The following is a 24,847-nucleotide window of genomic DNA, read 5'->3' as shown; positions in this document are numbered from 1 at the left end:
TGTACAGATATCCCTATGCCCAAAAGAGTGAAATTGAACGTATGGTTGGAGAAATGCTAGAGGCTGGTATAATTCAACCTATTCAAAGTTCTTTCTCTGCTCCAATAGTATTTTTGCACAAGAAGGATGGATCATGGAAAATGTGTCTAAATTATAGGGAGCTCAACAAGCTCACTATTAAAGATAAATTTCCCATTCCTGTCATTGATGAATCACTGGATGAATTGCATGGATCAATTTACTTCACTGAGTTGGATCTTTTTTCAGGATATCATCAAATCAAAATGAAGACTGAAGACATTCTGAAAACAACATTTAAAACTCATGAGGATCATTATGAATTTTTGGTCATGTATTTTGGCCTTACCAATGCACCTTCTACATTTCAAGGTTTGATGAATTCCATTTTCAAACTATTGGAGGAGAAACAACGAGTCTTGGAAAGATCATGTTCAACATGTTGACAGGGTGCTCAAACTATTGGAGGAGAAACAATTATATGAAAAAAGCTCCAAATGTTTCTTTTGAGTACAAGAGGTGGAATATATGGGTCATATTGTATCTCATGAAGGTGTTAAGGTAGACCCTAGCAAAATTAAAGCCATTAAGGAATGGAAAATCCGCACATCCATAAAGTATCTGCGAGGATTTCTCGAGTTGACAGGGTACTATTGCAATTTTGTTAAGAATTATGGGAGAATAGCAGCACCTCTAACAACATTATTGAAGAAAGATGCATTTTCATGGACTCCAGAAGCAACAAAGGCCTTCGAACATCTTAAAGAAGCAATGTGCCAAGCACCGATCTTGTCTACGCCAAACTTCACAAAAACCTTTATTGTGGAATGTGATGCTTCAGGACATGGAATTGGTGTTGTTTTAATGCAAGATGAAAGACCCATTACTTTCGAAAGTCATCCAATCAAAGGAAAGTATTTACACAAAGCTATTTATGAGAAGGAAATGTTGGCAATACTACATGCACTTAAGAGATGGCGACCCTACCTAATGGGAAGACACTTCAAGGTAAAAACAGATCATGATAGTCTTAAATACTTTTTAGAACAAATATTATCCTCTGAAGAGAGACAAAAATGGGTCACAAAGATGTTGGGTTATGACTTTGAAATCATCTACCAAAAAGGGAAGCAAAATGTTGTGGTGGATGCACTCTCAAGAAAGGATGAGGATGTGGAAGCATTGTTGTGTGTCATTTCTATTATCCAACCAGATTGGATAAACGAAGAAAGGGGTGAATGGAAGAATGATGAAGAAGTGTGGGCACTCATTCAAAAGATACAACAAGATCCCAATACATCTGATACATTTAGCTGAAAAAATGATTCGTTATGATACAAAGATCGCTTATACCTATGTAAGAATTCCCAACTCAAACAAAAAATTCTTATGGAATTGCACATTTCTCCCTTAGGAGGGCTCAGGATTTTTAAAAACTTACCACAGGATTAAGAATGAGTTTTTTTCGAATAGCTTAGTCAATGCCTTCCACATTGAGAAAGGAGTTTCTTTCACATGGATATTTGAGACCATGTGGTCTCTTACTTCGTCCAGAATTATTCTCCTCACCTTGGCTACATCTTTCTTCCATTGGGTTAGGTTTATGGCATCAGTTGATCCTTGTTTTGGAATGTTTGTCTTGACATAATCTAAGAATCCATTGTCATCAAGCACTGCCTCCATGTGATCCTTCTAGGCGATGAAATTTGAGTTGCCTTCCAAGGCATACTCTAATCTCAGTCCATTGAAGGCCATTCTCTGAGGAAATCCTACTACATTGAAGCTGCAAATTCGAACCTCTTGAGGAACATCTTCAAAATTATTGTTCTATTGTGAATCTGCCTTTGATACCATGTAGAAATATGGTGATAGAATTGCAACTACTCAAGAAATTTAATCTAAATCAACAGACACAATTCTACTCTACTAATTTGTTGAGATTAATTCACAATTTAGAACAACATTCGCAAACATGCATCCATCACATACACAAGTACACAGATGTATCTAGGGGAACCAACTAGTAAAACCCCCTTAAGCATGCTTGCACTAATCAGATGAATAGAAAATCTATTACAATTGCTAGCTCCAGCTATGAGCTCAACCTGCAAAAGAATAATTCTTCTCTATGCTCGATGAGAATATTTGACCCATAATTAGTCAATTTTTCTCCCATATGAGCTCCTATTTCCTTACACAAATCCTAAATAAATTGGCCCCTATTATTTAAGAATTTCCTCCAAAATGATTGTGCAATTCCCAAGGATTGATCACTAATTTCATGCAACACTTGTATATTCAAAACTAGTCTACAACTAATGTTACACTCTCTTGGAATCTCAACCACAACGAAGCAATTTGAATTCCTTGCATGCATGAGCTATTTTTGGTTGATTGATCAGTTAACTGGATGATCTCTGAGTTAGATTGTTGTCCCACTACACAACTAACCTCCAACTAGTTCTATTAACTATTAGAACTAGTTTAACTGAGTACAAATCGAAATAACTGAACTGGATTGCTACAAATTAGAAATAAACACATTCAAATTGAACTCCAAGCCCACCAACTTGAATTTACTGAGCTAACTGAGTGACAAGATCCATGTCACTTTAGTAACTACCTCCAAGTTGTTTGCTGATGTGGAAATTTAGAATTTTCTCAATTTGACCAAGGTTGAGTTAAATTGAGCCTTTCTTGCTACACTTCTCAACATAGCTTGCTATCACTACTGTCCATTTGTTGCTACATTTTCCCCATGGAAAACTTGACCTCATCCTCAATTAGACAGTTGCAATCCACTTTCCTTGGATTCTATAACCAGTATTCTAAAAATATCAACTCTGCTACAATGTTTTCCATGTTCGCTTCTCTACAATCCTGCAAGTCCTCTTCCAATGGTTCTTTTACTTCATCAATTGAATTATTTCCAATTCATTTCATTTTTCCTTATATATCTTCATTACCTGCAGACATTTAACCAATTGTCGGTTTTAAATATATGAGATTTTGAAGTCTCTTTTGGTGCTTCCAACATCCTTTCCTCGTTCTACACTGAAACCTTCAAGCTTTCTATCAAATCTTCTTCATTGTTGGATCGTACTCCTTTCACTGTGATAGCTTTCTCCTCGTCGTCCCTTGTATCCACACACATGTTCTCTTCAATCTCAGGTTTCTCTTCCATATCTTCACTTTGACCATTTTCCCAAGACAATTTTGTCGTCTTTCCAACCTGTCCAACAGTACTCAATGAGTGTTCCTCCTCTCTGCACAGAATAAAATCAATGCCTTGTCCTTCATATGGAACAACTCCTGCATTCATACACCAATTGTTAAAATCAAAATCAATATGGCCTTTATCTTTTGTCAAAATCTCGTCCATCACTTGTTCATTGTCCACACATTTTGTGAGATTCTCAAAAGGTCTCATCTCGGCATCTTCATCACTGTCATCCTCTCCAAGGATGGATATTTGTTCTAGTGTACAAATGCACACTTTTTCTTCCTCATATTCAAGTTCTCTTAGCATCCTCAACCATTTTCTAATCATATGTCTCATCCCCTTTCTCTTATTGCTTACATGCAATTTCTTAACTAGCCATTAAACTCTTTTTCCAATATAACATCTATTTCTCAATTCCTTAATCGATTCATTTTGCAACTACTTCGTTTGTTTTTGTAGTTGCTCCTTCATTTTGTTGAGTTCTTCCTTCACCTCGTCTATCTCCTTCTATTTTTCTTCCTCACTCATTCTCCTTTTACCTAGTGTTGTCTCGACATCCAGCCTTCTTGGACTGTGACCTATCTCTGAACCCATCTCATGATTGTTTGTAGCCATCCTTACCTCCTTTTCCTTCTATTGTGAACTTCCTTTGTTCCCCTGTGAGTTGCAACCAAGCCTTTCCTCTTTCCTATAGAAAGTCCTGCTACCAATACCTCACCAAGATTCCTCCTGAGCTCAGCGTTTTGGTATTCTTGGTTCCTTCTCTAGAACTTCCTCTTGGAAATTCTCCCCACGCCCATTGTGGAATTTCCCTTTTGGAAACTTCTACCTAACTTTGATTGTTGGAATTCGTCCTTTTCCTTCTGGTTCTCTGTAGTAGAAACTTTTCACCTTCTTCCTAGAGCATGTATGCTCCTCATCTTTCAAGTTGTTGGTTGTTGCAATTTCTCCTACTCACTACTCTTTGAGAGCTTTGTTGTCCTCACCTCTTTTTCTGTAGAAATGGAATTTTGTTGTTGGGTTCTTGTCATAATTATTCTTTCTTCTGAGAGCTTGCTATCTCCCTCTTCTCTTACCATATTTGTTGGTTGTCTAACTGGTGTCACTTCCTTTTACTAATGTTTGCTTCATCCCACAAACATATTTTCATTTAAGGCTTTCTAGTTGTTGCTTCTTTCTTTGTCATTGTTTTGGTGACAGTTTCCTCTTTTCCATCACAACTTCATTGGTGTATAGTTTCTACCTACAACACATATGTTGTATGGACAATATAAATACAAACATAAATATCTTTCAAATCTTCCTCCTCTTGGCTATTTTCTGCACCTTACTTCAATCTTCTACATGTAATATTATGTAAGTTAAAAGTATTTTATTCAGCACCAACTTTTGCACTTCTAATTCTTACAGGAAAATTAATTTCCTACTTAATTGCTATCATTTGAAATAATATATCCCAACCAAACTTACTATGCACCTACAATCATCTAGAAAAAACAATACCTAAACATGTTTCTCTGCTTCTCCAGTGGTTTCATTGTCAAACATGTTTCTCTATTTCAGTGTTCTGTTGGCAGTGTTTTAATATGGAATCTTTTGCTCTCACAATCTCCAGTGTTTTCTTAAATCTTCCAAGCTTCTCCCTGCGATAAAAAATCTTCAGTCTTTAAAATTCAAAAACAAATCATAATTACCTCTATTGTAGCTTGGGTTCTTCATCTCGTCCCCTCTCATTCTGGGTTCAAAGTTTTAAAATCTCAGATACCACTTTGATGTAGATTCAATCGCTTATCAGGGATATCTTGTGTTTCCCATGATCACTTACCCAAAGTTTTTTTCTACTCCAAAAATGGTCGTTGACCCGTTCATGCACTAGACTAAAGATTAAGCTTTAACATTCCCGATTGTTGGACAAAATCATGACTATAGATTGGTCTGGTTCTTTTCATGCAACCAGGGTCTTCTTTCTCTGATCCCCTCCTGGATTCATATAATCATCAAATCCAAGCATCAAGTTCTATAATCATCGAAGACAATAATTTTTTGTTCTTGTAACAAAACCTGCACACTTACCTTTATATCTCACACCTTCATTCCCGGATTTTTTCTTCAGACACAGAGCCTAATACATTTCCAACAGGTGTTCACAATAACTTACACACATGTATTTACATGCTACATTTTCCTGACTCAATTAGAAAATGTGTTCTAGCTATTAAAGGCATTCCTATCTCCAAACTAACCCTAATTGAACCAACCATGCTTTGATGTTATTCAACCAATTACATACAAACTTCACAAATCTGGTGGGTTCACAAATCGATTCCTATCTCACAAACTCTAAACTAGCAATCTCATTTGGGAATGGGACTTAATATTCTTAGTGTTCAAACAATGGTTTGGCTATCACGATTTAGACAATCTCATATTCCCTTCTATAACTGGAAAAGAATACTCATGCAAAGTACTTTCCATATTCCATGGCCTTTGACATCGACTTCATTTGTTTTCCGAGCAAACTTTCACACTAGAGAGCCAAATTTCTTGAGCTTGACCACGCCTTGGTCAATAAAAATTCCTTAGTGCACACAAATTTGATCTATCACTTAAGCTTTTCAACCACAGAGTGCCACCACCTAGACCACAAATTGTTTCCAAGGTGGCTGGAAATCATTAAGGCCTCAATCCTTCTACAATTCAACTTAGCACTTAACCGCTACATAGTTGTCAACATAAAATGGATTTTCTTTCATTCCACCAAGTTAAATTTATTCAGAAACTCATGATTCATATTTTCAAGTTGAATCTGACTCCTACGCTCTTCCATTCGTGTAAGCATCATCTTTTAACGGAGTCCACTACTTTGTTATTTCCATGATTGAATTCATATACAAACCTTTATTCAAATTCTCATCCTAGAACTCAAATTACTACTTGTCTTGCAAACATATACAATATGCACAAAATTTTCCACTTTTTATTGTCTAAAATTATTGGCATAGGATTCACTCTTAAATCCTTCTAATCTCATACTTCACATCCAAATTCTGAGACTCCATGAAATACTCAATTCTAAGTTACACACACAAAAACAATTCATACACCATAAATACATGAATTTTAATTCATTCCATTAAAACTTTGTACAGACACACTCTACTCAGAACTCTTTCATATTCTGAGTTTTCCTCTCTTACCCTGATTTTGCACCATTTGACCATTCCCGACCTTAACTTTCTCAAGCCTCTCAGCACACACTTCTCCTTTATTTCCTATATTTTTTTCCTATTTGAATTACATATTTATACAAAAATGATCTAGAACTAAATTATGGTTTCCACATTTCTCTCAAGAGATCTAACTAATCCCCAAATCTCTCCAACTCTCAATATTCCCGAGGCTTCTTCTTTTTACAATTTTCTCAAGAAAACATGTGGAAAAATACAATTAAATGATTAAATACAATCAATTAGGGAATCAACTCCCTAGGTAAATAAAAAACCCCTAGGTCTAGTCAAAATACATTTTTACTTGGAAGTTGGAATGCTCCTACATCACTTCTTCTAGCTATGCCTATCAATATTCATGAGGATAGGCAACATAGGAAAAATATAGGCTTATATGATGATATCATTGCTCTCATGTCTATTAATAACCTAGATCATACTATTAAAAAGTATTTTTTTGTAGTTGGTGAGGATTCACATGTGGTCGACCAACTGATATCATTTTATATATGTTTTTTTTTATATATACTTTAATAAGAAGAGAAATCTGGCTTACAAAAAAATGCATTTACATTGATGTAAATATCAATTAGAGAAAAAATCTTAAAAACTCTTTATTTTCCAAGTCTCTTGTTCCATGGATCTCAGATTATTCACTCACCTTATAGCAAGCATATTACGTTGATCATTTAGTTTACTAACCCCATATAATGAGCATATATGTTGATCATCCAATTTATCTTACAATGGTAATTATCTTAGTAGTTGCTCTAGTGGTGCCTTGAGCTTTCTGCGCGAAGGAGGAAGAGAATGGATAATTCTTGTCTATTTAATTGAAATATTTGGTTGTGCATGTGGTTGATCATGTTTTGTTTGTCATTAACACTCATTTTAGCTTAGCCACTACATAGCATGAATATGACTCAAAAATAACAATGATTATTATGGTTGCATAAGTTATGAATAGTGAAACTTTGACTACACTCTTGAAGACAAATTAAAGAATATTGAAAACCAGTCATTCCCCTCAAGGGCCTAAACAAGTATAGCTTCAAAAAGTTTATGAAGGAAAGAATTGATTGTGGAATTAAATGTATAGAGAGAGATACAAGGAGGATTTGTGTCTATGTGAAAACGTGTATGATAAAAGTGAGGTTAGATTTGAGTGTGTTAATAACTATATAAGTGAAAGTGTGATAGATGTGCTAGAAATAAACAAATATCTAATAAGTAGTTTGTTTAGTTCAATTAACATAACACAGTTTTGTGACAATTTTGGTTAGTTACATATAACTTTGGTCTTCTTTGTTTAGTATTTGAACTCGTAGGATGAATAATATCAAATTGCTATGTTCTTCTCTATTATTGTTTCTCAATCATTCTCATTTTTTAATAGTATTCATTGATTTGTTTTCAAATATAGTAGAACTAAAGCAAGTGTTTTAAACTATATTAAATGTCGCAAGAGATATAAAAGTGCTAACATGGAAACAATTACTGAATGAATCAAATTATCCAATATGGAAGGGAAAAATGAAAAGTATTTTCATGTATGAAGCGTGAGAAATAGTGTCATTGAAACGAGGTGGCATCCAAGTTGATGATTAAGAGAAACCCTAGGTTAAAGAAAATAAAAAACCCTAATGTTGATAACACTCAATCGATGACCAAAAATTCTAAACATTGACAATACATATGCCACCTAGATGAAATTTGTTTTTTTAACCATGTGTGGGGTACATAATGAATCTCAAATAATGTGTCTCATTGAAAAATTACACACTGAAAATGCAAGAGGATAAAAAGGTTAGGGAAATTTTGTTACGAAAAAAAGGCATCAATATCTAGTGATTAGAGGCTAATTGTGACCTAGAATATGATCAAGTAGTAATAATTGTGCTAGGTATTCTACCTTCGTCATGTAGATTTTTTGTTACTTCACTAAATATTTTCGAATAGAGATACCCATTGTGGAGGATGAATTGGCTTACTTCAACTAGAAGAAGCATAATGAATCTACAGTGAATACAAAGAAGAAAAGACTCTTTCCTCTAAAGAAAATTTTGAGGGGAAAAGGAAAGTTACTCTCAAAAATAGTGAAGGAATCTACAAGATAATGACAAAGTATCAGATTTGTGGAATCAATCATAATACCAAAAATGGTGGATACAATGTTCTCATGTGGAAAAACAAAGAATATCAATAAGGTCAGGAGTCTCGTCACATAGTTATATTGGAAAAAATGGGGAAGAAGTTAATGATTAAAGAAAACTTTCTAAATGCTTTAACCCAAACTCACAAATATGTCACCACCAAAGAAGAAAAGATATATTGCACGTCTACTTTGGTTTGACAAAACACAAGACAAAGAAAATATCAATTTTTGAAGTTGAAAGAGCAAACAATTCATCTTGGAGACAATTTATAAATACAAGTCAAAAGTATGGGTGTTATTCCTTTTAAGAATAAAAATAGAAAATAAACAACACAAAATGACCCCTTTAAACCTGACATGAAAATCTAGGGTCTCATTTCCATTAGACAATTGCTAGGCAATAAGTTGAAAGTAGAGTTTGATGTGAAGGAAGGTAGGAGTATTGTTTGATTAGTGATTAAAAAAAACAAATTGTGCAAAATTGTAGTGAAATTCTAGAAAATGAAGAAATGATTATCTTTAACGATCACCTAGCCATGTCAATCTTTAAGGAGCAACAATGTCTTTGATGACACTGAAGTTATGATCATCTGAGTACCACTTACTAGCTTTGAATAAGAAAAACTTAATGGACTATAACCCTTCAAAATTATAGAAAGTATATGTCCTAGCTATTTCATTTGCAAAGAATGCAACTGGAAATTTTCAAGTGGAAAATCCAATCACGTCCATGTAATGTTTGATTTAATCCACAATTATGTGTTCCTTTTGAGGAATATTTTTAGAAAGATCAAATTATTTATGGTGTTTATCTATGACTATGCACAAAAAATGTGGGTGGTCTTTGTGAATGGGAAATTATATTTCAAGAATTTCAAAGATTAATAGAAAATAAGACTACACACCTTATAAATAATCAACACAAATTAAGAGGGGAGTATTTACATAGTGATTTTGAGGATTTTTATTAAAACAAGGAATAAAACACAATTAGCATCCCTCTTGCACTACAATAATATGAGGTGGTAAAATGGAAGAATCACGCTAATTAGAAATGATGAGGTGTGTGCTAAAATGCATGGACATGGTCAAGAATTTAGTACTTTTATAGAGATGTTCATACATCGGTGCAACACAATCAAAGCATCATAGGTTTCCTTGTTAGTGTTTTTCTCTGCAATGTGAGTAATCAAATGAACCTTCATCAAACCAAGAAGGTTTCTCTTTGGCTTAACCTTATTTTATTATGTTTGACAAATTGTTTCAAATCAATAGGTGCAATGATCTCTTTCTTAACATGCTCCCATAACTTGTGTAGCATTTGTAGCATGTACTTCTAATGTGAAATTGGAAGCACCTTCCAACTTGTCATGCTTCCTAAAACTAAGAGTAGTCATCCCTACAAATTTAAAGCATGCCTCAAATCCAAATCAACAATATATCAAGTAGATCGTCCTTCTAGGGTTCAAGAGATTTTCCCAACATAGCAAGGTTTCATACCCAATAGCCTATCGTAGGTCAAGAGACTCTCATAGGGATGGAACCATTGAAATACACCAATTTCCTCTTCACCAAGACAAAAATATTAATGATCTCAACATTGTTACGATGAGGAAATTTTGAAAATCTCGATGCCAAATATTTCATCTCATTCACTTAATGTTCCTCGAATCTATTTCATTGAACTTCTAGTCTTGACGTTGAATCTAAAAGATAATTTTTAATTTATGTCATTTCTAGCTAAAAAAATACACCATAAACCAAACTTTAATTAGAGAATATTCATAATGCTTAGGGCCCAATTTCATTGATCAACCAAATCTGAAAATCACTTTAATTGTGGTAGATTTACTTCAACAATAAATATGATTTATAGTTTCTTCTTAGTAATATTGAAGCGCACAATATATCAGCAAAGTTATCCCATTAAATTAGCGAAAATTATTAATTTTTGGCAACTCAAGGATAAATTCTCTCCTTTGGACAGTCTTCCTCATCAAGAAAGACCCGTCTTAGCCCTTGGAATAATTTAATTTGGTTAAGGAATATTATATTTTAATATGGAAACTCACATGTGCACAAAAGGACGAGTCATCCCCAAGAAGAATTTGGACACCCTTGGAATCCTATAAATACAAGTCAAATGACCCTCATTTGGAGATCATCAATCATTCTTCTTTCTTTGCTTTGGCTCGCACATGTCTGAAGTGGTTCCTGAAGATTGGTTCGTACAAGGTTGAAATTACAAGGTCTGAAGGTCGCATGTGTGATCTAGGGTTTTGATTTACAGCCACAAGAATGCTACTAGATTTTTTCAGTTGCAACTGCAGGGACGCAAGCCTATGTGTGTGGTTGGATGGTTTCAACCACACGCACATCTCTCTCTCCATGCAGTTGGAACCTAGGGTTTGATTTTGTCAGTTGACCGCAAATTCCAGCAGTTGATGACAATTAACCACAGATTGGGAAAAGTTATCTTTGATTAGTATTATTGATGGGTTCATATTTGGGATATTGTTTGGTTGATTTTTATGGATAGTCTTGTGGATAAAGAATTAGATTATTGTACTTTCTCTAAGTTGAATCATGCAATGGCAATCTAATAAGAAAAAGAATCTGAAAGGATTTTCCCCCTTGTGGGGTTTTGCCCTGATCTCTAACCAATCCTATTGTCTCTACGTGAATGCTTTTTTCCAGTGTTCATTCATGTTTTGTTGCATTGATGATGATATTATTCTTTCTATATAATTGCATATGTTGTTGAATAATGTTATGATATTATGGGGTGATTTCAATGTGTAAATAGTGAATGCAATTATCTAAAACAAAGAACAATATAGTCCTAAGGAAAATTACCGTGGGATCGGAGATGAGAAAAGGAAAATTCATTGAGATCACCCCTGAGAAGACATCTTTGATGGAAGCGAGAGAAGATGGAAGAGACCTAAAAGAATGCTAGTGTTTGAAGGAAACCCCGGGTAATTTAGTGATTAGGGTTTGATGGATATCATGAGGTTAGGGTTTAGAAAAAACCCCGAGATAAGATAATGGCTTGAGTTTTGGCACTTTTGAAACCCTAACATGATCAGTGAGAAGTTGTTCTAGCACTTGTGTCAAATTTGGTGTAACCCTGGTTGGGCTAGTCTCAATTAGGACTAATCGTTGACGAAGTCGATAAAAATATTGAAGGAAAGGTTGGTTCAAGAAGAAGATGATCACCTCTCATTAAAGACAAGTACCTTTTATATTTATGTTACTTATTTATGATTCTATTCTTGTCCGAGATTATTGATTTAATTATTGCTTCCTACATATTTGAGTATGTGGATTCTTCTAACCTCTAGATGAAATGTCATAAACATATCTCATTATTGAGGATCATTTAATGTGCAAGAAAAGAGAGTTAGTGCAGGGAGAGAAGAGTTGATGCTAAAAAAGGAAGGAAGTACTTAAGGAAAGGTTTTGATAGTTTTCAAAGTAACATTCGGAAATTGCAATATGCAAGTGCTACAACTGCGAAAGACAAATAAGTGTTACAGGGTGCAAAGGTATATGAATACTATAAGGCATGTAAGTTGCAATATTGGATGGTCAGGTGAGTCATGAGGTATGACAAGAATATCACCTTCATGAATACATATGAAAGTAAGTTTGATTTTGAAAAATGCAGCAAGAAATTCTTAATTTGATTTAGCCTTGATTAAATTGAGAAAATTTGAATTTCCACATCAACAACCAACTTGATGCAGTTAACTTGTGTGACATGGCTTGTGTCACACAGTTTACTCAATAAATTTGAGTTGGGGGAGTTAGAGTTCAGTTAAGCATGTGTGGTTGCTAATTTGTAGCAATCAAAGTCAATTATCTCAAGTTGTTTTCAATTAATCTAGTTCAACTACTGAAGGATATAGTGGAACGTCAATTGTGCAGTGGGACTTTAGTCAAACTCAAGGATCATCCAGTGAACTAATCAATCATCCTAAAATAGTTAGTGCATGCAGAGAATTCGAGTTCCCCAGTTGTGGTGGAAATTCCAAGGCAGTGTAGCATCAGTGGTAGACTAGTCTTGAGTGTACAAGTGTTGCATGCAGTGAAATGATCAACCTTGGAAATTGCACAATCCATTTTGGAGAAATTCCTAAATAATAGGGGCCTAATTTCTTAGGAATTGCCCACGAAAACAAAGGCTCAAACAGAGGCAGAAATTTACTAAGTCTGAGTCAGAGCTTCTCAGTGAGTAGAGAGATAGGTTATTCACTTGTAGGTTGTGATCACATGAGCAAAGCAATTGCAATACATCTCTATTCACCAAATTAATGCAAGCGAGCGTTGGGGTTTCTAGCATATTGCTTTCACTAGGAAAAATATTTTGTGCATGTATGTTATTTCTTATTCTCAGTGAGTAGAGAGATAGGTTATTCACTTGTAGGTTGTGATCAGATGAGTAAAGCAATTGTAATACATCTCTATTCACCAAATTAATGCAAGCAAGCGTCGGGGTTTCTAGCATATTGCTTTCACTAGGAAAAATATTTTGTGCATGTATGTTATTTCTTATTACATGTTTGAATTTTTTGTTCTAAATTGTGAATTAACTTCTATAGAGCAATAGAGTAGGTTTGTCTCGTGTGATTTTGACTAAAACTTCATGAGCAGTTGCAAATCTACACCATAATTTCTACATGATTTATATAGTACATGTGATATATTGATGTCTTGCAAGTATTTTATATTTTAGACATGATGAATTTCCTGAAGCAAGCTAGATACATTGAATTTGATATTTGGAAACTTGATACTATTGTTAATGCTTGTGATAAGCATGATGAAAGTGTGATAATAAGATTAATACTCTTATTGATCTTGGTAAGGTTTTTTTAAGCTTAGTAAATCTAACAAGTGGTAAAATTGGATGCCCTCACTTGATGTTGTGATTATGATTCTTGAAATATGAAGATACACTTACATAACACACGTCTTTGATGAATATTTGATGACATGTTTAATGAAGCAATGGATAATGATTTGTTATAATTATGAGGAATATATGTTTTAGAACCTCATATAGTTTGACTCTGTGACCTGACCTTGTTGTTGATGCATGACAGTGTTATGATAGACATGTTGACGTTTTGAATGATGATCATTGAAGTGGCTTCCCATTTAGAGGGAGAAACTTTTCATGAGATTTTAACACCTAGTATTATTTGAAAAGAAGACACTTTATTGTTGAAAGAAGGATTTTGGACATGAATAACCATCTAATGTTGTTGAAGAAGTTTTGGCAAATTATGATTTGTGCAGATAAGGTTTCTCCTAGTCCAAGCCTCAATCGTTGGGAGAAAGGCTTAAAGGTGTGGTTATAAGCCTCCCAACCGCACGAAAGAAGGCCTATGGGTGCAGTTGAACCTGTAGGATACAAAAACTAAAATCTTATGAATGAGACCAAGAGCGCACCAGGAGTATAGCATACCTACAGATATGAAGGAGATGGAGAGTTTTATGAGCATGGAATTTTTTAATATCTACATAATGCTTGACTTATTATAGAGAATGTGAATATCTTGACTAATCTTGTGATTGCAGGGCATTGAAATATGCTTATCAACATGTTATTTGTTCTGATTTGACCATTGCAGCTAGTATGACAGAAAAGGGTTGCTCCTTAGTATGCAGTGATTTTTATTCTAGCTATTGCAGGTATCTCACAATGAATATATGACTTGTCCTTGGTGTATATGATCATGTGGATGACTTGGTAAATGACAATTGTTAACATAACAATAGATAAGTGTTATGTTTGCAGAAAGCATTGTATGGTTTGAAGCAAAATCCTCAAGTTTGGCATGTTCGCATTGTCAAGCCTAGAAGCAGTGCCAATCTAAACCTCTAAGTTGGTAAAGGTAGGCCTTTGATTTTTGATTTTATGGGTTGGCGATCTATTCTTGACATGTAGTAAGCCTCTGGTGATTGAGCATAAGAGTTAGCTAGCCTTTGAGTTCGAGATGAAAGATTGTGAGATATACTTCTGGAGATATGAGTTTGCATGGATACATTGATGATTGTGTTGCTTTAGCTTGGGATTTACAATGATATCATGGATGAGCGGGAAATAGAAGTTTGTAGCTTTAAGGATGGTCGAGGTTGAGTACATTATTGCTAGCATGGCTAGTTGTGGGGCAATTTGGTTGAGGAAGCTCTTTGGAGAATTGTTTTAGCAGGTTCTTATTGTGACCTTGATATTTTGAAATCTACAACATGCAAATTTAGACAAAAATCATACACTTTACATTATAGCATAAATGAAGATATAGTACAATGCATTAGCACATCCCAAGTTGGTACAACGCCTTTTAGCACAATCAAAGAAGGACTCTCTAATAGCTACCAAACCATAGCTATGTCATTTATCTTCAATAAGGAACCCTAACCAACAAAACGATGAGATAGCAATGCATCTCATCAAGCTCTCTTAGCCACATCAAAGGCTCCAAAACACACTAATGTCACACCAACAAGTCCACCATTAGATCTCCCACTTCTGTCACATAAGTCTTCAAGACAATTCACAAACTTGCATCATACTAACTCCACTAGCATCAAATGCTCCAAGTATACTCTAGAGTTTCGTGCCATAAACCCTAGGTCTTGCTCATACCAAGACTTCAACCACAACACTCCAAGTCTTCTCTAAGGTTCGTCTCACACAAACCCTAATGCACCAAGCCTTCACCTGAGCTTGTCAAGTCTTAAAATCACACAAGCACAAAGACTACAAAACAAATACCTCGAGAAGTTACAAATGATCTCATGACTAGGTTGTCATCCAAAGGTCCATCCCTTTAAATAAGATAAAGGAAGACCAATAATAGAAAGTGAATTATAAATAAGATTGAGTAAGAAGACCAACATTAAAAGTGTACGAAGTCCACAAGCAACCCAATCAAAGCCACTAGAGTAGGTCTACATGAGGAGCACACATCTCTAAGTTGTACACATGTTGCAAGGTGGGACAAGACCTCCCACCTAATGCATGCTCCAAGCTGAAGTTCCATATTATAAATGATCTCCATTTCAATGTTGCACACTCTTTAAGGAAAACTCCTAAGCTCCAACACTCCACGTGTGTACTAAGTCCACAACTTCCAAGTGTTGTAACTTCATAAGAAGACTCCCTCAAACCAAGTGTTCAACCTCTTAGGTGTGCCACACTTTCCCTAATGCTACTAGGGTTAAACACCCTTCTTTATAGTGCCTAGTGCTCCTCCACAAGATAACTCCACATTTGATGCCAAGACTTGATTCTTCTCAATTCAAATGCCATGGAGACTAACACATAAGATAATCACCCCCATCAGAGGTGCACCTCCTCTAGACCATATCTCAAGCACAAACATCCACCTATTGTAAGCTTTCCAAATGTAAATCAACCAAAACAATTTAAGATACAAGAGATTATTATTTCACCATGCCCCCTCAACACATGAACCACGCCCCTAGCATTCAACCCAAAATTTGACACTCCCTCTTTGAGAGGAAAGTGTTTTCACCAACACCAAGCTTCTCCATAAGCATTGTAAACTTTCCCTTCGCTAAAGGCTTCCTTAGAATCCCAACTTGCAAATATGTCAAAATATAACACCCTCTTTGAGAGGAAAGTGTTTTCACCAACACCAAGCTTCTCCCAAAGCATCCTAAACTTTTCCTTGGCCTAGAGGCTTCCTTAGAATCCCAATAACATGCAAATATGTAGAAATATAGTCATAGACACCCATTATATATGATGTCTCTTAGGAAATAATAATAGGGGTTAACATCCTCAAACTAGTTATGGAGCACAAAGTTCTCAAATATTTTAATACAACTCCAATTAGCACAGTACACTATCGTCTCCAACTCAAACACCCAATGTTGTTGATAATTCAGAATGTCAAAACAACTCACAAATAATCGAACAAGCTATTATATATTATGAATGTTGAACTAAATGCAATTATTCCCTTCTCCCTATTGCACCGGGATATCATCCCCAGCCCCAAGTTGAAATAGGGCCCAAAAATGCCCTAAGTGTGCCTACACTTTGCCCAACAAGAATCACAAAATCCATATGGTAGTCATTCATCTCCTATATCATTGATGCCATAATGGATCATGCCCTTCAAGCATCTAATCACATACTTCCTAGCCACCCAACAAGCCTAGAGTGGAACAACTATACCCTAGCAGTTTTTTCATCAAAGCAAATATTCGACGTCATATTCATGAGATACATCAATAATCCAATCAACATCCCACAATGGTTAAAATTCAAAGTGGGTGCCATGGGAGTGGTCAAGGATTTAGAATCAACCATCCAGAATCTCTCCAAACACTCTAAAGATGGATTTTCCTACATGTTTCTCAACCACCCAACAAGTCTAAAGTGGAGCAACCATGTATTGACTCAAGGTATTCTCAACATAGCAAATATTTATTTTCATATTTATGAGATACATCAATAACCCAAACAACATCCCACCATAGTTAAACTTCAAAGTGAGTGCCATGGGTATGGCCAAGGATTTACAATCAAGCATCCAAATCTCTCAAAACACTCTAGAGATGTATTTCCCTTGCCCAAGGAAGAGCTCTCCCAAATCCTATCAAACCTTCAACCCTAAAAAGTAACAATGACCAAAATCCTACATAACAAATTCACTTGTCAGCTTTTGATTGTAATTTATAATAAACTTTCTTTGAACTACTTGTAATAATCAAGGCATTTAGATATAGAAACAATAGAACCAAATCAATTTCATCAAACAAATAACAAAAAATTGGGCAAGCACTTGTCTTGCTAAACTCCAAATTCATTATGCACTCATCAATCCCTGTAGTACCAAGCTCATGGTGCCTCATAATAGTTATTCAACTTGCAAACCTTGGTATCACATACATGCACCTCAAAACATGTAAGCTCACTAGTATAGACTTCCTTAATCAAACCATTCAAGAGTGTTGTCTTTACACCCATATACTTATTGCTAATGCAAAAGTGGGCCTTATAAAAGTATACCAAGACACTAAAACAAATGTCTCATCATAATCAACTCCCACTTTCTATAAAAAGTCTCTTGCAAAGCAAACTTTGTATGGTATTTTTCAACACTCTAATGAATAGCATATTTTATATACAACCATCTCAAATCAATTATTGATTTTGCCATCAATCCAAAAGCAATTTCTTAAACATAATTGTTTTTAGAATTGTTCCTCGATCATAACATACTGCCATTCCTTCATCATATAAGCCTCCTCAAAACTACAATGCTCACACAGCGTCTCATTATCACACACATCTAACCAAAGTTCACAATTTAGTTAGATTATAATGTTAGTACCTTGCTATCACTTAGATTGAATTTGAGCAGCATCTGAAAATCTTGATAAAAAAACTAAACGTATTTTTTTGGTCAAACTTTACATAGCATCTCAAAATCTTCATAAAAAACTGAAGGTATTTTTTTTCAAACTAGAGAGGGAAAAAAACTACTTCATTTATAAGACAAATGACGCCATCACCCAACTCTACACCTGTTCCTCCCGTTCCTCGATCTTGCTTTTGAAAATACACTTATGATTTCTTATCATAAATATTCGTCACTATGCCCATATGACTAAACAAATACCATGGCCAATATCATCCCTTCAAAGTAATCTTCCGTACTAAAAGATTCATTAAAATATTTATTTATTAGGATATTCAGATTCCCTGATCAATTGAACTACCAATATAATTTATTACTTTATTCAAGCAACCTCACTTAAACTCGTAGGATAAACTCGTAGGATGTTGGTCGACTAGCTCTATCAAGCCTTGCAGGGCAGCTCTCACGTCAAATACGATCATGCACCGCAAATTTCCCATAGGGGTAATTATGCCTTGGTAAATTCAGATCGTCCTGCTCATTCCTCCGGAATCCTCCTTGTGAATGTCCTTACATTCGCTCGGATGCGAGGAATCCTCCTTGTGATTGTCCTTACATTCGCTCTGATACTTCAATTAATACATCGGGCTCTGTTTGACAGTTTTATCCTTCATTACTTCCTGCAGGGGACAGGCAATAACAGCAACAGCAGAACCATTGTTCTCGGACACAAATCTCAAAGGCTATGTCTCAAGCACACTGACTATCAGCCAGCAAATATGGTAAAGAAAGTGGCAGAGCCCAAAGGGGAGGCCGTGCGGGCGGGGTCCACCCCGCTCTCCATGGCATGATGAAAATATGGAATTGTTTGACCCGGACATCTCCGTCCATATTCGCTGCTTGGTGGCCTCAACGGAGGCTGAGGAGTGCAAGCATTTAGGCGACCGTCACTGGGCAGTTCAGAACTTGTTAGCTCACTACCTCTGGTCCCTCTGGTCCCTCTCACTCCAGCAACCTCCAGCTCAATGGAAAGCTCAGCAAAATTAAACTCCTCCCACCAGCCTGGCTCCCCTCCTCTCCCACAACAGAAGCAAAAGGCAAAGGTATAGCTGTCCGGGGAGAAGCCTATGACAAACGCTGACACTCAGATGAAACCCCATCATTGGACTAGAGCGACAAGGTTTAAGCATTTGAACTTTTGGGGAACGTTCCAATTCCAATTTTTTCTGAACCACAATCTATCCTCAAAACGTTGATGAGCAAGTGTAAAATACCTGTAAGCCTCCTTAAGAGTGATCTGACCCTGTACAGTTTTACCATCCCACATGAAGATATCTTTTCCACTAGTGTGATATCAGCCAGTGATAAGTTGATCACATCCATGTCCCATACCTCAGCCAACTCACCATATAAACCCAAATCCCTAGAGCATATCCAAGAAGGATATTGAAAAATGATAAACCCAAATCCCTAGAGCATATCCAAGAAGGATATTGAAAAATGATAAACCCAAATCCCTAGAGCATATCCAAGAAGGATATTGAAAAATGATAAACCCAAATCCCTAGAGCATATCCAAGAAGGATAGTGAAAAATGAGATCATATGCAACCTGAATCTGATTTAAAAAATAAATACCCAAATTATGGATGTACCCTGATAAGAGGGATAAGCAGAGTATGATTACCAGAAAAAACCCCTAATAGGAACTAGACCAATCTCCACCAATGAGCCCGATCCAATTTCCCATCTCAAGTTCCCAATCAACCAGTGTTTGACTTTCATCAAACTATTTCATATATATGAGACGGAGCAAGAAGTTCGTGGCCCAGCCTTTATCCACTCCATTACAGATTGCTTCCTAAGGTATTTTTCCTTTATAATCCTTTGCCAAATGCCATTACCATTTCTTGTTGCAGGCTTATTCAATTCGTAATTAACATTTCGTAATGGGAAGCCTATGATAAGGCCAAAATTCATATGTTCCTGTTGTGAGATGGTAACCATATATCGACCGTGACATGCTCACAACGTATATTATGTTGCTAGGAAGTAGAACTTGGCTTTATCGACAAAATTCTAAGAACATAGGCAATAATATAGAAAAAGAAACGGTAAAGTTTAAACCTTAGGAACAAAGAAATCCAAGGAAATACATAAACAAGCTAAAGTGTATTCAGTGTTCACCTACTAAGATTTGATTTTGTCATGGTCAATAATAAGAAACAAAAATGAAGAGGTGTTGCTGATAGTGACAATAATAAAAAATGAAGACAAGTGTTGCTGACAGTGACATTAATAACCGCTGTAAGAAGCACACGGATATATTGCATGCCTGTTCATATTGGTGTCCAGCAAATACAGTTCTTCCAATCACAGTAAAAAGAGAATTACGCCTAATACAAGCGCCTGCCAAAGATCATAGTATACCTTGTAGTAAAGGTGATTAGAGCCATCATTATATCTGCTTGTACTAGCTACAATTATTATTAAAACAGAATAAACACGGATACTGTAACAACACTGCTGGCCCTAATACAGTGCCTGAAACTGTGACAACACTTGTAGCCCTAATACAATACCGGAAGAGGCATCAAGGACAAAATTGGAGGGGTAGTTTCCAACCCGTGCCTCCTTTCACCGAGATGGAAAAAGTCAAGCTGAGCCTGCCATAGCTACTGATATATAATGGCAATAACTAGTCGCTGAAACTTTTCTTGCAATCTATAGCTCAAGTATAGGATTTAATCTTTATTTGCTACAGCTACCTTTGACTGCTATAAGATTTTATCTTTATTAAACAAGTAACTTTGACTGCTAGAGGATTTTATCTTTATTTGCTACAACTACCTGTGACTATGGGGGAAACCGTTTGGTTGCTCTAAGCTTTTATAAGACAACCACCAAAACAAAATTGAAACCTCTCGAGCTGAGATATACAAATGGGGACTTCTATCCAAAGTCCTCTATATCTTATGACTCCTGCGTGGCAATGGACATGTAAATTTTTATCCCAAGAGTAAATTTATTACAGTCTACACAATAAGAAGGATCGTTTTGTTTCGGTTTGAAAACTGATATCACCTACTAGGGTTATGTGGGCATTGTTTGGTTTATCTTATTCGCCTCTAGGTGACAGAATTATTAAACCAAACAGCGCAACCCTATGTGGGAGCTTTTCGACAATTTTGCAAGGTGGACTTTGTCCAACCTAATATGTTAGGCATAGTCGTGTCAAATTTCGTGTTGGGTCAGGTGGCCCTGTGTGACCATTTTTTCCTTTTGGATAGAGAGTGAACTTCAAACTACAAACTTTGTGCAGAACTTCCCCCGCCCTCATCCAATAGATCAAACATTTGTCAATCGTATGCAATTCTTTCAATCTAACAATAATAGTAACCACACCTCCAACCAAAAAGGAAAAGGAAAATTAAAAGCTGTACGAAACAATACAAACTTCAAAAATAATAAACATTAAAAGCCCACTATAAAAATTGTCAGTGTTCTACCCAGCTGTTACAACGAAAATATGTTCAATGTTCGGTTTAGTCTTATAGCCTGTACGTAACATAATTATTAAACCAACAAGGTAACCATGTGTGAGAAAAGTTTAATATTTTTGCAATATGGACCAACAGTACCGTAGAGATGTCAAACTTCGTGTAGGATTGGACCAACAGTACCGTAGAGATGTCAAACTTCGTGTAGGGTTGATTGGCCCTGTGTGGCCATTTTTAACTTCAGAATAAAGACCGACCCTTCCAAACAACAAACTCTGTCAAGCACTCTTCTCCGTCCAATAGTCAACATTGGGCAATGGTATACAGTTCTTCAATTGAACACTAATCGAAACCATGTCCCGATCAGAAAGCAAAATAAAATAATAAAATAACAAGCTGTAACACACAGCACAACAAACTCCAAAAATATTAAAATTCCGCCATAAAAATGTAAATGTTCTACCCAGCCGTTCCAGCCAAAATATGTTCAATGTTAACAATAAAAATCAATAATACATCCAGACATCATCAATGCATTAAGAGTGAAATCAGAATGAGAATTTAACGATGCATAACAACCTTATCAGTTGCACAAAATGCATTGATACTAATTAAATTATTTCAGCCTATGCAATCTCTAACTTCTCTCCAGCTAAGGAAAAAACTAAACCAAGTTATACGCCGCAAAATCTGTCCAACAACGCTAGTCGTTTATTTCTTCTTCTCGGTACCTCCAGCAGCCCTGAAAAATATGTCGATGGGGGAGTATTAATTATTGTAACAAGTAAGATCAGATAGACAACAGAAATGTCAAATTAAAATACACCTGTCAATAACAACTAGCATAAATCCAAAAGGACAAATTTGCAATCAACAATGAAGCCATCAACAGCAAAAACAATGCTACACCAAACCTATCAAATTGAAGCGATTGTGGAAAAAACCCTGATAACCACAGAAGTTGGTATAAATCAGAGTTTAAAGTTATCAGAAAACATTTAAAGATTTGACGAGCCAATAGAGTGGTGTTAGAGTGTTGATTCAATGGTGAACAGGATGGATTGTTCAGCCACCCAAGGATTCAAATCTAGGGGGGTCCCCCCCTCACTCCTGGTAAAAAGAGATGAGGCCAAGGTGTGAAAGTCGTACACAACTTTTGTGAAGCAGCTACTCCCGTGACACCAAAAGCCCGTTTAACCCTTTGTGGGCAGCTGAGTCCACAAAAGTGGACCATATGATTATCCTTCTTAAGAGAAGAGAGAGAGCGAGCGAGAGCATCCACTTAAACAAAATTCCGGGATAGGGATACATATCGTCGATAAGAGTCCTCCAAATCCTGGACAAAATGTACTTCACCCATTTAGAATTCAGGGATGGCGATACAAATCATCAAGAAGAGTTCTCCAAATTCACAAACGAGTGAAGTCTCATTAAACTCCAAAAAGCGGCAAATCCCAAATAGCAGCGAGCAGGAAAAAATGCACTTCGACTCATCTAGTGTTTTCCTTATCATTTTATGAAGGATTGCACAAAATGTTTTCAAAGACTTGAAAACAAAACCCAGCAGGGTCCAACAAGAGTTAAAAAGACCGGGTTTAATTAGTTGCAAGGTTCAGGATCAAGATTGGGATCAGAAAATATATGTATTAAAAAATATAAACGAAGCTCTAATGTGTTCTCCAGATCTAGTAATAATAAAGATAACAGGATCATTTAGCTAATGGATTGGATTGAATAGAGACAATTGCCAATAAGCCCATGAAGAAGTGGAAGGGAACATTCTCGACTAACCAACGAGCCAGTTAATATTTTAATTTAATGAAAGCACTCTGGTATTCCACATGTGGAAGGATATTGCAAACGCCATCAAATTATGTATTCTTTGCTGGTTCATAAAAAAGAGCGGTCTACGCGACCCGGAGACGTCTCGGGTTCAAGTCCAAATGTTCTAGATACTTTCGCCAGCTCCGCGTTTACTTCAGCAGAGTGGCTGTTCCCCATTGCTGTAGGGCCCTGTATCCACTGAAAGGTGCTATCCCCAAGTGCCTGTCAGGGTTTCATCGATGGCAGGCGAGATGATTGTAGACCAAGCCATGAAGGGAGGTTGAATCTCAGTGTGTGGCCAAAAAACAGAGGAATATCACTGGAGAGAATATTCCCCTACAGATTAACGTTAGAATGGTTGATCAGGAGCTTGGCTGGGCTTTCTATGAACGAAGTCCCGCTTTCCAAGGATTATATGTAGGTCTAGATAGGTATCATTAGATCCTATGCTTTGTAAAACATCAAGTAACCCTGAAAGGGGGATTCGGGTACAGCCTTCCACACTAGGGTTCTGTCTTTCTTTTGAATATTGGCAATTTTTTTCATCAACATAGAGCATTAAAATAATGGAAGCGTGTAAGACAAATCCAAACTGCCCTCAAGGAGATTCGAAATCTTGCTAGACCAGTAAACTCCAGGGCTTGTGCCAAACAACAAATGTAATTAAAAACCCTAGTAATCAATAAAAAATTCCAAAGCTTGAACCGGGGATGGAATAGAGCTCTTAGCCATACCTCATCTTTCTAAGGACATTGGACATCTCCTCTCGCTTCTTCTTAGCCCTCTTGTGGGTTCCCAGCTTCTTCTTCGCCACTTTCAAAGCACGTTTATCCTTCCCCACTTTCAGCAACTCGGTGATCCGCTTCTCGTATGGGGCAAAACCTGCCACTTCCCTTATCAACTTCCTCACAAAATCTGTTCGTTTGCTCCTTTTCTGCAGAAACGATGAAAAAACAAAATCCCGACTAAATCGATTAGAAAACTGAACTCTATGGCCCGAAAAATACAACCCACATGTCCATTAAAAAAAACTGAAAGCATTTACCCCTTTGTTGGCAGAGGGGCGGGGAGCTAGCTCGCGCTTAGTAACTATATGCCCTTTGTTCAGGCCTACGAAAATCCCTGATTTCGGCTGCGCAGGCGCCATGGTTGCCGCCTCCTCTTTCTTGCGAGAAAAGGAGTGTACAGAAGGTGAGAGACCTCTCAATAAAATGCAAATTCACTACGCCGAGCTAAATTAAATTTAATGAAATTTATGTGCACGCTAAATTAAATTAAATTAAATTTAGGTTTTTAAGTCAATGTTGAGACTGCAGAGGGTGTATAACTAGCATGTGCACTTAATGTTACCAAGGAAAAGCTCTAATGCATAGGGTAACTAGCATTTGCACTTAAATGTTGCAAACGAAAAGCAGTATACTAATATGTGCACTTAATGTTACTAAGGAAAAGCTCTAATGCATAGGGCAACTAGCATTTGCATTTAAATGTTGC

General features: G+C 36.3%; 1 protein-coding gene across 1 annotated transcript; it reads right to left on the bottom strand.

Annotated features, from left to right (window-relative positions):
• Positions 1-21,948: 21,948 nt before the first annotated feature.
• LOC149165107 (large ribosomal subunit protein eL36y-like) lies at positions 21,949-24,555 on the bottom strand. Its single transcript, XM_089432242.1, has 3 exons — positions 24,399-24,555; positions 24,088-24,287; positions 21,949-22,271 (listed from the first exon to the last, which is right to left on the bottom strand). The coding sequence occupies exons 1-3, from the start codon at positions 24,498-24,500 to the stop codon at positions 22,241-22,243; spliced, it is 333 nt and encodes a 110-aa protein (XP_089288368.1). The 5' UTR covers positions 24,501-24,555; the 3' UTR covers positions 21,949-22,240.
• Between the last annotated feature and the right edge of the window lie 292 nt (positions 24,556-24,847).

This window comes from Pinus tabuliformis, chromosome 5_1, assembly GCF_031772625.1.
Source record: "Pinus tabuliformis cultivar Carrire ecotype Pingquan chromosome 5_1, CPIR1, whole genome shotgun sequence".
Taxonomy (NCBI): domain Eukaryota; kingdom Viridiplantae; phylum Streptophyta; class Pinopsida; order Pinales; family Pinaceae; genus Pinus; species Pinus tabuliformis.
This window is presented reverse-complemented; position numbering and strand designations above follow the sequence as displayed.

Bases quoted from the DNA above. Each gene is read 5' to 3' on its own strand.
- LOC149165107 (XM_089432242.1), bottom strand. From the start codon at position 24,500: ATGGCGCCTGCGCAGCCGAAATCAGGGATTTTCGTAGGCCTGAACAAA. The intron at 24,288-24,398 runs GTAAATGCTTTC...TCGTTTCTGCAG, and splicing joins GCCCCTCTGCCAACAAAGGG to AAAAGGAGCAAACGAACAGA. The intron at 22,272-24,087 runs GTATGGCTAAGA...CATATTTTTCAG, and splicing joins AATGTCCTTAGAAAGATGAG to GGCTGCTGGAGGTACCGAGA.